Source organism: Ambystoma mexicanum, chromosome 10, assembly GCF_040938575.1.
Source record: "Ambystoma mexicanum isolate Mex_15411 chromosome 10, UKY_AmexF1_1, whole genome shotgun sequence".
Lineage (NCBI taxonomy): Eukaryota > Metazoa > Chordata > Amphibia > Caudata > Ambystomatidae > Ambystoma > Ambystoma mexicanum.
In genome coordinates this window covers 1,077,495,276-1,077,507,823 of record NC_090932.1, presented here as the reverse complement: position 1 = coordinate 1,077,507,823, position 12,548 = coordinate 1,077,495,276, and the positions used below count along the sequence as shown (strand labels likewise).

The 12,548-nt window shown below is 44.9% G+C and overlaps 1 protein-coding gene across 1 annotated transcript; it reads left to right on the top strand.

Annotated features, from left to right (window-relative positions):
* The first annotated feature begins 1,841 nt into the window (after positions 1–1,841).
* On the top strand, positions 1,842–12,070 carry LOC138493284 (gastrokine-1-like). Its single transcript, XM_069620390.1, has 6 exons — positions 1,842–2,118; positions 5,396–5,449; positions 6,039–6,176; positions 7,445–7,555; positions 8,526–8,667; positions 11,780–12,070. Exons 1-6 carry the CDS (start codon positions 2,107–2,109, stop codon positions 11,869–11,871), a joined length of 549 nt encoding a protein of 182 aa, XP_069476491.1. The 5' UTR covers positions 1,842–2,106; the 3' UTR covers positions 11,872–12,070.
* The last annotated feature ends 478 nt before the right edge of the window (positions 12,071–12,548 follow it).

The following is a 12,548-nucleotide window of genomic DNA, read 5'->3' as shown; positions in this document are numbered from 1 at the left end:
TTTGATGTGCGTGGGTTTTCCCTATTCGATTCCATGAATACGTGTTGTTCATTAGCGTGTGGGCGTTGCGTGTGTTTCCCAGCAGAACTTCCCACGTTACGCCTACATTTTCACGCGTTGTTCCCCATACCCCATGTTCCGCCCCCTTTTTAGGTGTGTGTGCGAGAAAATGTGCTCTTTCCCAGTTCCTGTCGTGCACGCATTTGGAAAGTCACAGTGACATGTAAGGTAAGCACCGATTTGGCACACATCGCGGGAAAAACACGCGCAGGGCCTTCCATCAATCGCACGCATGCGATTCGCACGCGTGCGCTAGCTTTTTCACGCTTGCGCCACAAATTTCGGCACATATTTATTCCATGAATTACCCCCCAAATGTGTTGACAACCACAAGAGTCGTCTTGTAGCAAAGTCCATGCGCAATGCTATTACATGTGATGTTACTAGTGCTGCATTTGCCGGTGGCAAGATCAGAAATACTATGCTATGGTTTTGGCATAGATTCTGTTTTTGGTTTGGTTTGAGGAAGAGAGTTTAACGAGGTCAATTACTTAAAAGTGCATATTGCATGCAGGTCAAAGACAAAGTAAGCACTTGGGTGATGCTTGAGTCCCCTGCGTGCAACTTTGAACGTTTGCTGTGTAAAACTGAAATGTACGAAAAGGCTAAATCACATGTACCCTTCACTTTCACACTTGGTTTGGCAAAGCGTGATTTGCTGGTTGCATTTACTAATGGATTCCTAGGGAATACGTCCGCTCATTAGCAGGAGTAAATGTAAAGTGGATTCAGTAGCAATCCATCGTTTTACATCTACTTGGGAATCTCATGGAGGCGTAAAACTTGGTTCTCTTCCAAGACCGAGCAAAGCAGAGATGCAAACTCTGCTTTGTGCCTCTACTATGCTTTAGAATGGCACAAAACTGAGCGGAAGCAGAAAATGAAAGTGTTAAAGCATTACTCCTTGCTTTCCCGCTTTCATTGTTCACTCCAGTTAGTGCAAAATTAACCCCTAAGTGTCCCGGTTTGGCCTAACTTTTAATTTTAAATCATAGACAATAGTGCAGGGGGGAAGGTAGAGGTTCATCTCAAGGTCTTTGAATAATTTGGGTATCCAGTGATTTTACCTAATACATTACAGGGAATGTTTTTTTTACCCAAAAAACATGAATCTCGAAACGAAATACAGAAATTTGGTAAACATGTATGTGGGGGTGGGCTAATGGGTTAAAACGTGCTTAGACATAGAGAAAAACAGAGAGCTTTGTGGGGGGACCCAAAAAACATCCGGTTTTTTTCGTTGTTTTGGTTTCGGCAAAAAAACAATCTCTGTAATGTAATTCGTTAAAATCACATAGATCCATAAATTGTGCTCATTTGCAGGAAACTGACCTACTTCAGTGAATTTCACCCACCTGTAATTACCACTCCATGGGGGAATTATTTGAATGTGAAACAAGCAGTCTTTGTTTTTCGAGCTCTGCGCTGTTGACATTGGTATCCCTTTTCTTTTGCATAATTGTCTGAGCTAGATTTATGGCAACTTCACCAATTTCCTGGAAATTGTGCACGCCCAGATTTAGCAACCCCCTGTCTGCAAGAATCACTCATTTACCAGGGTGACTGACTAAAGCATTGCCACTGCCCTGAGCTGCTGAAACATAACAGTGGCTATGAGTCAGGAAAGAATGGCAACCCAACACCCACTTTCATTGCTGGATGAAAGGTCTTGATAGGAGGACACAAACAGGGTGTGTGGTATTTGAGCCCGCATTGAACGCGCTTTATTTTCTACTCAATCTATGAGTAAGTCACCGAGCAGGGGTTTCTTCCAGTTTGTAATTGTGTACACGGTTCTTGGCTATCAGTCTATCAGGGCCGGGCTGTGCACTGCCTAGTAGTGACTAATATGCTTGTGAGGGCGCCACCCAAGATAGGCGCTCCATCTTTACAATCCAATACGCGTGGCCACGTGAGAAGATTGGCCCACAAGTCCCACCAGATATAAAAGTTAGCGAAAGTCCCTGGTTGTAGTCCATTGCATCCCCAAGGTCCTCCGTGATCTGTCACTGACTGCACAAAGCACGGCCACAAAAGCAGGCAAACATGAAAACCCTGGTGAGTACATTTGGTATTCGTTTGTCTTATTGGTTGAAATCGGGGGCAAGGGTAGGCGGTATCCAGTGAAGGAGTTGCCAACAAAAATGTAGACAGTGAAACAATCAAAATGAAAATGACTCTACAGTGAAAAAGTCCCCAAGCACAAAATAGTTAAAAAATGCATGCACTTGAAAAGAACCCAAACATGCAATTTTTCAAGCGTTAGTGTTAGGGTTAAGGGCGTTTTTAGTGGGCTTGTGATTGCCTAGTTTACGGTTAGGAAGGGTGTTGAGGTAAGGATAGGGGTTATGGATAGTGTAAAGATTCTGGTTAGAATTAGGGTAAGGGTTAGGGTCAGGTTGGTTGTGGGAGGGCTAGTGATGTTAGGGTTTGGTTACTGTTTAAGGTCAGTGGAAAGTAGTAGGGTAAGGGTTAGGGTCAGGTTGGTTGGGGGAGGGCCAGTGATGTTGGGGCTTGGTTAGTGTTTAAGGTAAGTGTAAAGTATCAGGGTGAGGGTTAGGGTCCGGTTGGTTGTGGGAGGGCTAGTGATGTTGGGGGTTGGTTAGTGTTTAAGGTAAGTGTAAAGTATCAGGGTGAGGGTTAGGGTCCGTTTGGTTGTGGGAGAGCTAGTAATGTTGGGGCTTGGTTACTGTTTAAGGTAAGTGTAAAGTGTCAGGGTAGGGGTTAGGGTAGTGGTTATGATAAGTCTAAGGCTAATAGAGTAAGAATTTGGGTAAGTGCTAAGGGAAGGGAGAGGGCTGTAGTGGGCTGGTGATGTTAGTGTAGAATAAGGATCAGATAAACCTAGGGGTTAGGGTAGAGTGGGCATTAGGGTAGGTGTTGGAGTTGTGGTTTTGGTAAGGCTAAGGTTGGGATTAGGACAGTCAGCACATTTGCTGAATACAAATCACTAGATGTATTTGTTGCCAGATTTTGTACTGCATTTCTTTGTCACATATAGGTAGATGGAAGGTTGGGGTCAGGTGTTTAGAAACTGGGGTGAAGTGGTAGGTGATGGCAGGGGCAGGGGTCTCTCCCCATACTTTGTAGTAAAACATTTAGTAAAAATAATTATACCAATTAGTATTTGACCACATACATTCAGCCAAATAACAAAGAACCTGGGTTAGAGCAATGGTTTGGGCCAGGGCAAGTGCTATGGAATTCGTGGCGGGATGGTGATGGGTTTGGTGTTAGGGCCACTGTTCATTTTCCGTTTATTTGGTGTTTTGTGTTGAGTCCAATGCAAATAAAATGCTTCAGCACGTTGAAGGGTTAGTGTTGAGTACGTGTTCAGGGTAGAATAAGGTTTGCAATCAGAGCTCGGGTAAGTAGAGGAATTCAGGTTTGGGTCATTGTTAGAGTGACAGCACTGAACTTTTGTGCATTTAAAAGAAGCTTGTTGGCAACCTTAGTACTGGGAACATGCTCACACTGTGCATTGCTTGCACTGAATGACTACTTTTTCAGATGACTACATTTTCCCGGGCTTATTTTCGCATAGAACCGAACAGGCGTGGCTGGGACACTGTCCACGGGAGCAACATGAAATGTTTCCTCCCTCTGTGAAAAAGTGAAGATTCCTATTAGTCCCCAAAATGTGTATTATTCTTCTTACTTTTTATGCGGAAATGGCACTTAGTAGATTGTAATTTTTGCGTCTTGTTTTCTTAACAATGTCAATTTCTGGCAGACAATGTAGTATTCTAAGCAAAAGAAAAACAAAGAGGAATGGTAATGATAGTACTAATAATAATTCATAATAATAAGCATGCATACTTACCGTAATCGCCGCTATACTTACAGTGGGTGTTCCTCCCATTTCATTTCCTCATTACATTGACATTGGGCCTCATTACGCGTGTGCCGGTCCGGAAACAGCGGTGCCGGTAAGCCTACTGGCACTGTTCTTTCCGGACCAGCACACTACGGGTTTGCCTGCCAGAGCCACTGTGCCCGACAAGGCTGACCCTGCCGGGCACATCAGCCGTGGTAGGCAAGCCGTTACGGAAGCACCGTCACCGCTAACAACTGTGCCGGTGCTTCCGTGGTCCCCATTCACTAGGAATGGGGACTTACAAATTACTGGTACCTGACTTCCCCAACCGCTGGATTGTAATCCCCCTGCGTTACCGGGAAGTCAGGCACCAGTCATTTTTTTCGGGTATGGCAGCAACCCGCCACGTATTGAGGGCCATTGTCTCTTATCGGAACAGCCAGTGCCAGCAGGGAGGTGAGATTGACATGTGATTTTCTTTGTATATCAATCATTCTGAATAGCATTGGGCTGAAGCACATCTATTACTGAAGGTCCTCAGGGGCCTCCCTGAAGTAGGTCCCTTGACCCACTGGTCTGGTGCAATCACAGTCCAGCTCTCCATTACTCTGGTACCTCTGCCAGTGTATTGTGTGGTGCTGATTAGTTTACCTAGAACCCACCAGATCTCTTGGCATCCTTCCAGTAACAGGTTGTTATCCTAGTAGGGCAGACTCCTCCTTCATCCTTCCAAGTATTAATAAATGGCTGGGTACCAATATTGGCGATTCAGTTGTAGCAAAACATGAATTGAGTGTCGCTTGTTGCTTAAACAGATAATTTGTAATACTAAGGCTGTCCGACAAAGATCCCATTCTGGTGTGCAGCCTTTAATTCACTACCACAGGCAGTCAACCCAAGGAGTTGTCGTACCAACTCTGGTTGCCCCCCACATTACGGGCAGAAAGGAGTATATTTTACGAGGCACACCTCTCATATTAGTGATGATTTACATAGACACTGCTCACACGCCGATTGTGGTCGCTGGGTGTATATGGCATCATAAGAGAATGTGTTTTTTATAAGGGTGCCATTGGAGACCAGACAGGCTCCTTTCTAAATACCCGGAAGAGCCAACCACGCTGGACAACTCCCCTGAACAAAGGATTGAGTGGACACCCTTGGCCCTGAAAAAAAAAAAAAAGCAAGGACTTTCTCTTTAAAGGCACACCCAAACACTAATGAAAGCAAAAAAGAATAAACATTGCAGCAATGCTTCAAATATACAAAATAAGGACAACGTTTCCTAATGACTGTACAGGATTTCACCTGGGAAACGATGAACGCAGCTTGATGTGCATCATCCGGCAGCACTGTGCATGATGGGACTTGTAGTTTCCTTTTTTCGAGTGATGGTATGGGAGATGGGATGTGTGTTAGGCAGGAGTGTGCATTGACCCACTGCTCTCAGTTTTTTTACCACCATACCTGAGATCTTCTCTGAATCCAGAACACTTACTGTGTGACTTTGCTTTTCAGATCCTGGTTACCTCCCTCCTTGGGGTCTTCTTCAGCCCTTTGCTGGCCGATGATGTAAGTAAATTGTGTGAGGCAGTGGTTATTTTTTTTGTTGTCAATATGTCTGTGTAATGGCCATGAGCTTGTGTATATCCATCCATCTATCCATCCCAGTTTTGCTACAGGCTGGCCTAATTCACAGATATAACCCACACCATACAATATTGCATAAAAGTACAATGCCCATCTCAGAGGGGGACAAACTTGTTGAACCAGTTTATTGGTGGGAGCTTACCATGTCACTGACTCTGCCCCAACCTTATTGATCTTTTAGAGTCAAACCTGCCTGTCAAGAATGTTCCGCATTATTTCATTTTTTTTATAACACACCTAATACTGTATCTGAGTTCGGTTTCTAAGTGCAGATCCAAGACTCGAACCTCTGTTGCTCTGCATGGTCTTGCTTCCAAGACCAGCGTGTTGCCCCTGTGCTATCCTCCTTACAGTGTAAGCTTGGCCAGAGGTACCTTCCAAAATCACCTAAGCCAGCAAGACGCCTTGATTAGTCCATGTACAGAGTCAGCCCATCTCATCATGTGTGACTTCCAAGTAACATGTCACTGTGACGTATGCCATCAGCTTTGTCTTCTTCGTCTCCATCTAGTCCATCTCCATCACCAACCAAGGCAATGCCTGTGGCAGTGTCCACCAGACGGTGAACATCAACAACCAGGACAACATCGCCAACATCGTGGCTCACGCCGGCATGTCCTCCTCCAGCTCCATCTTCGACTGGGGCTCCGTGAGTACAAACATACTGGGCTGTTCCTCTACACAACCGCTTATCAAATATGTCCATGGAATCCAGAACAATATTTGGGGGTGGGGCCTAAGAATAGAAAGTAGCTAAGGGACCTTTAACAGGCAGGTGGCCTATGGAAATAAAAAAGGGTGGCCTAACAGACATGGCCAGGTTTTCTTACCTGGCATAAAAGGAGGTGAAATATTTTTTTTTACATGTGGGTTCAACGTAATATATGTAATCAGCAGTCAAAAAATCAACAAAACTAAAAAAATATGGCACTATTAAAACGTATTCAAAATAGGTCGAACCAGGTTCCAATCCCTCAGTTGTTTCGAACGTTACCCACGATTCGTATGTATTGATTTCATTAAATCATTCTATGGAAAATACTGCAATATGTTGCAAAAAAAAAAACCAGTGACTTCTCTAGATTATATGTTCTCCTCAATTTTTCACAAAACAAATAATCTCACTCCAAATGTCTGAAAAGAATGATCTGATTTCCAGCATGGGCGATAGTGACATCAACTGGTGGAAGTGTGGTATTGTTACGCATTTCTTCATAGACGCTTATGCAGAGATAATAGCAGAGACTCAGCATGCAAGCACCTTTTGGATTGAGCCCCGGCTAGCTCCTGCACACTTAAAGCCCTATTGGAACCTATCATATTTAATATCTCGTGTGGATAAGTTCCTGCCACATACGCTTGACTTGTCTCTGCTTCTGTTTAGTGCAGCCTACTACATACAATGACTGCATTACTTGTTACATCTTTGCAACAGATGTTTCCGGTGTCTACCTTCATCGGCATTGAGAACGTGTCGCGCCCCTACACATTCTTTCATATTCACTCCCCGCAATGATTTCCGATGTTCGTGATTTCAGGTGATCACACCTCACCGAAAAATGGTGTACCTTACTTTGCCCTACCATCCTCACTGCTTTGCCTTGGATCTAACCTCCCTCTGCCCCTCACAATCAGTCCTGTGGTCCAGGCTGTAAGTCACTCCCAACGAAAAGGTGTTCTCGTGTATTGATTTGCATTTGTTAGGTCCCTCCGGTAACGGAACAGGTTAGCTATAGCGCCAAAGGAATACCCAGTCGTTAAGAAGCGCCAGTTCAAGCATTTCCATCCATTACCTTTCAGTTTTCTTAGTAAATCGTTTCTAATCCACTCCTGAAGAAGTTGGTGTACTCTAGTGGTGTTAGTGTGCCACGGGCCGCACTCACTGGCGTGGTGTGCTTTTTCTCCAAAATCACGCAGGGCTTTGTCGCCTCCCGGATCCTCTCCCGCAGAGCTTGCTATGTGTCCCGGATGGACAGGGCCACTTTCCCCAGTCTGCAGGAAGTCCAGCGTTTGGCCAGTACCCGCAAGGTAAGACTTTGTTGTCATCATGCCGCCTCCCATGAGGTTTCAATGTATATAGGCAAAGCTCTACCGCTGTGTAATCCTTCTCCCTCACAAGGTGTAGCGATCGCTACAAACGCGTGCCTTTACACTAATTTGGACTGATGATAATATACAGAGATAATCAAATGCCTACGTTTCTCCGCCCCGATATTTCTTCACCAGGCAGCAGCATTTCACTAGGACGGGGAAAAGGAAGCAGCGATGTAATAACACATGTACCTGTTTTTAAGTGAAAATCTTGGGGGCTGGTTTGCAAAAGCGTTTTCCAAAGGGAACATCTGCTTGAAGGCTCTTTGTACATCAGGCCCTTGGCTCCCACTGTTGATAGCCGCCTCCTTCCAAGCTACTGAAACTGGACTAGCACACATCTAACATTAGTTGCACAGAAGATATGTGGAAGCGAAATGGCTCTCATATTGAGAGGGTATTGCAGCGTTTCCAATCGCTGGCAATATATGCGCGCCTTCAGCTTTCCACGCCATGGTGCAAAAGGGCTCTGCTTAATCCATGCTGCACATTTCAGAGGCGCGCCATTAAGTGCAACGCATCTTTTGCACTATTAGTCGGGTGATGAATGCTGTGGGCCTCCACAGGTGCTTTCATTCGTTATTTTAGGGTGGGATGTATCGCTTACAGTGGTCATGCCACTGAACATGAAGGCACATAGCACATAGAGTGTGCACATGTGCAGTGCACATTTGAACCTCAAAAGTTGTCCCAGTACAAAAATCAGCAGTGGGAATTGTTTCATCTGGCCAGTGTTATCACTGGGGACATGCTGGCCCGCCATTGAACTGCATTGCAACCAAATATATGGACAGTGCACATCTGCCATCTCAATCCAATGGTTGTGTTGCGCCTGTGTCAAGATAAACAAGATGAGGGGGGGTACACAAGCAGCCGTGAAACCTCTCGCCTTTTGCTTTTCCATCAGATGAAGCCAAAAAACTCCTACCCTGAGGTCCAGCTGCAGTATTCCGGTAGCCCGCAGCCACTGGTCAACCTTGGACAGTTTGGACCACACATTCAAACCCTCTGCAGGAGCGTGCCCACCTACATGGTCTTCCCCGCCCGACGTAAGTACAAAGAGGCAGGCACACACACTGTGGCGCGGCGGTGGCAGCTTGCCGCTGAGTAACTTCCTTGAATGAATGGGGATTCTGGAAGGGCAGCAGGGCTAGTGCTGGGTCATTGCATTCAGGTATTTGTTTATTTATTTATTTATTCATTCTTTTGTAAAGCGCACATAGCCCCAAGGCAACTAGGCGCTGATTACTACTTTAGGATTTGATTACAGCTTTGAAGTCTTAGAGGCATTGCATTACCAGTTGCACAGTATTTTACAGATAGAGCAAAAGACACTTAGAGCATAAAAAAGTTAACAGTAAATTTACATTAGGTTCCAAGGCAAAAATCAGACAATTTATTGTATTTATTTATTCATTGTAAAGCGCACATAGCCCAAAGGCAACTAGGCGCTGAGCATAATGTGCTCTAGGACACCCTCCACACCACCAACATGTTAAGGCCATTTTCCTCTCAGAAAATGTCTTAATCATTATTGAACTCTCTGACTTTGACGTGAAAGACTTTAGCATCAACAGAGAAGGGTTCCATGTGTTTATATCTCCGCAAGAATATCGCCATACAAGAATATCACCATATTCCTGCGGTGATTTTTAGCCATGGAACCTCCGGGGGACAGCCCTGCAACCCCCATAATTCTTTTAATGGAGCGGGGGACACCCCCGCAACCCACGGTCCCATTAACCCCATAAATTATCCTCACTAATAATATCGCCTATGGCCTTACCCCCCGACCATATATATGGCGATATTATTGGTGGGGATAATATTACCTGATACTCAGAGAAGGTGTCCCCAGAATTTGGATCTCCGTAGTAATTGGTTGGCTGGCGGATTGTGTCAGGTTTCTTACTAACACGGTTTCCAGAAAGAGTGATTCAACTACCCGGCTTCTGTTCAGCCTTTGCCAGTCCTCTGGTTTTGACTTTGCACACCCCATTTCTTTATCTCATTCTGAAATGTGTGTTTTTGTCTCCTGTGAAGGGATAGGCCAGGATATTGAGCAGTGGGTGTTTGCCTAGGTTGTTGAACTGAAACCGTTCTCCTAATGCTGCTCTCTGAATTCATTCACCCTGCCAATCACCAGAAGGTCTCTTCCGTTCCTGCTATATCTGTCTGCAGCCTTTGGCACGGCGGATCACCCTCTTTTGATGTCACCGCTCAGTACTTTGTATATTTCCTGCTGCTTCTCAGGAGAGATCCAGTGTCACCCATAGTTTTCACTTGCAACTGCCCCGCATTCTCCTAAAGCTGCCTCTTTTGTATTTAAGACACATCTCTATGCAGAAGGTTCTCAAATCTTAACTCTTTTTGGTCACTTTTCTTAACCGCCTCTTATCCCTATTCATTATTCTTCACGGCTTCTACTGCTATAACCACAACTCCTTATATCCCTTACTTCCTCTAGTGAATCATCAGTCAATGTTAAAGGTAGGTCTTTACTCTTTTTGTTTATTTGTTGCTCCTTTGAAATGTCTTTTACCAAGTGTAGTGGTCTCCGTCCCTCCCATCAAATAGACTCTTTCCCCTTTAGGCTGGCCTCATAAGCATGCCATTGCCTCTCTGCAGTCTCTTGAAAGCTCTTATGTATGTGGACCTAATTTTTGAGTCTGCAATTTGGGTCATCCATTTTTTATTGTCAACAATTTCACGTAGTAGTCAAGTGTATCCACGCAGTGGGAGATCCTTATTCTAAACCCACTCACATCTGCTGCTAGAGTTGGTCTTCACATTCTTATTTTCACTGTTTCCTTACTGATCCTCGTCCGCTCTGTACACTGATTTTTAAGAAGTGCTTAGAAATCCTTTTGTTGGCAACGGCTCACCAGCATTGATTCATTGTACTACGGTAGGATGTGCATGTAATCCCCTTGCTATTACAGCCTTTCTGAGACCAGTGCTTTGAATGAAGGGGCCATTTGAACAATAAATAAATAGTTAATTGGGTTGGTCAAATCTTCCATTTTGCCCTCCGCTTTCGTTCTGGAGAAGAAGTGGACATGCCCCAGAATTGCAGAGAATTAGGAAAAAGGCATTTTCTCCGGGATAAGGCACATTGATCCACTACATAGTAAAATGTTGTCAGGTTTTGAGGATATCCACAATTGAAATGAATGGGAGACACTGAAATGTTAAGGATTTGACTGTTGATTATTTGCATATGTATTGGTCATTCTATAACCGAAGTGGATTTTAATATTTGGTTGGCGGAAGACCCTATTCTTATTTATTCTTCTAATTGAGACTTTTTACTGATATTTCAGTCCAAAATTAAACAACTGCAGTTTTGTTTAGAACCACAATTAAAGAAATTCTTTAGATTTAGTTTCAGAAAACTAAAAGCGTGTTACATTCAGTGGTGGTTGAGTGTGGACATCAGATTTGCTTCCCATTCTATGGAAATATTCATGGAGAGAAAGCAAGCAAACCAGCCAAGCCCCAATCATCACAGTCCTGAAAACAAGCATCACCACCAGCGTGATATGTCTTCCCGTGGCCCACAAAATCAAAAGTTGGCTAAAAATGAGTTGGACATGGCAAACCGGAGAGAGGTCAATTTACCTACTGCTGAAGTTGCCTATCAACAGCAACCCTCCATTCAGCACTGACTGAAAAGGTGGGATTACACTGGTCCCTGTTCAATGTTAATAGTAAAGTGCATTTGTGCATATTATGTATTCATCATTAACCTGTTACTAGGCATGTGTACCCCAGAGGATTTCATTGTGCGGCACAGTAGCGTGCAGATCTGCCTTCACATCGCCCGGTTCCTCTCCGTATCCATAGAGATTTAATTACATTGTGATCAGATTGTGTCTGTGCCCTCTGCAGTGTTGTGGAGAGTTGTGGCACATCTCAACCAGACTTGTACTGTATTTAAGACCTTGCTTTGGCCCAGCTGAGAATGACACGCATATCCTGATAGACATGCATTGGTCAGGACAAATGTGTGGCCAGGGGGCGTGTGGTAATGGGTAGAGGGGTGGATCTGGGTTAGAACAGGTACATCGTAGAACACATGTTTTCTGGGCAGAGCGCTGGGGATTGTTGCGCTATGCTTTAATGGCTGTTTTGTGCTTTCCTCTGTTCCCACTTGATTAGAAGCGGAGTTCTTCGTCGGTGGCGAACTCTGTGCCAGAGCTGGACTGCTGGGAATCTTTGGCATTTCCATCTGTGGTGGATTTGAATTTTAAGCCGCGTCCTGCCTCTATGGAGGATTTGGCCGCAAGTTATTCTTCTGCTACATGACCAGCTTACTCCTCATCATCGTTACAAATCCAGGGTAGCTGGACCACCACCGCCGTGCACACCGGACCCTGTCCCTTTGTGCTTTGTACAAGTAAAAAGACTGCTTGAGATCGAATAACATGTTAATAAAACAACTAGACACAGTATTTGGGCTTACACAAGTGTGGTCTTCTTTATTGTATACAAAGACATGCATCCAGAGTGACAGTGGTAAACAAACTCAGAGAACTTGGTTGCACCATGCATATGAGCAGATGATGTGGAAGGCACCTTCACCTGAGTTCAGAGGTGACCCCAGGGTTCCAACCCACCTTCCCTAGTCACTTTGCCATGAAACAATCAATGCTCTTCCAAAGAAAGGAGGAGGCATTAAAAGTACCTACCTACACATCCACCCATTTTAGACAGAGGGCCTGATCACGACTTGGGCCTTACCGCTGGTAATAGCCCTACCACCGAACTCCCCGGCGCTAATAGCGCCGGATCACGAGTTCAGCGGTAAAGTAATTCCCCCATTCCCCATTGAGCCCATTCGGGAATGCCCCATCCCCCATTGGGCTCAATGGGGAAATTTCGCGCTAATACCACCGGCGGATTTCCCGCCGGCGGTATGAGCGCGAAT

Coding starts and splice junctions, on each gene's coding strand:
- LOC138493284 (XM_069620390.1), top strand. Junction 5,450..6,038: donor GCCCTTTGCTGGCCGATGAT/GTAAGTAAATTG, acceptor GTCTCCATCTAG/TCCATCTCCATCACCAACCA. Junction 6,177..7,444: donor CCATCTTCGACTGGGGCTCC/GTGAGTACAAAC, acceptor AAAATCACGCAG/GGCTTTGTCGCCTCCCGGAT.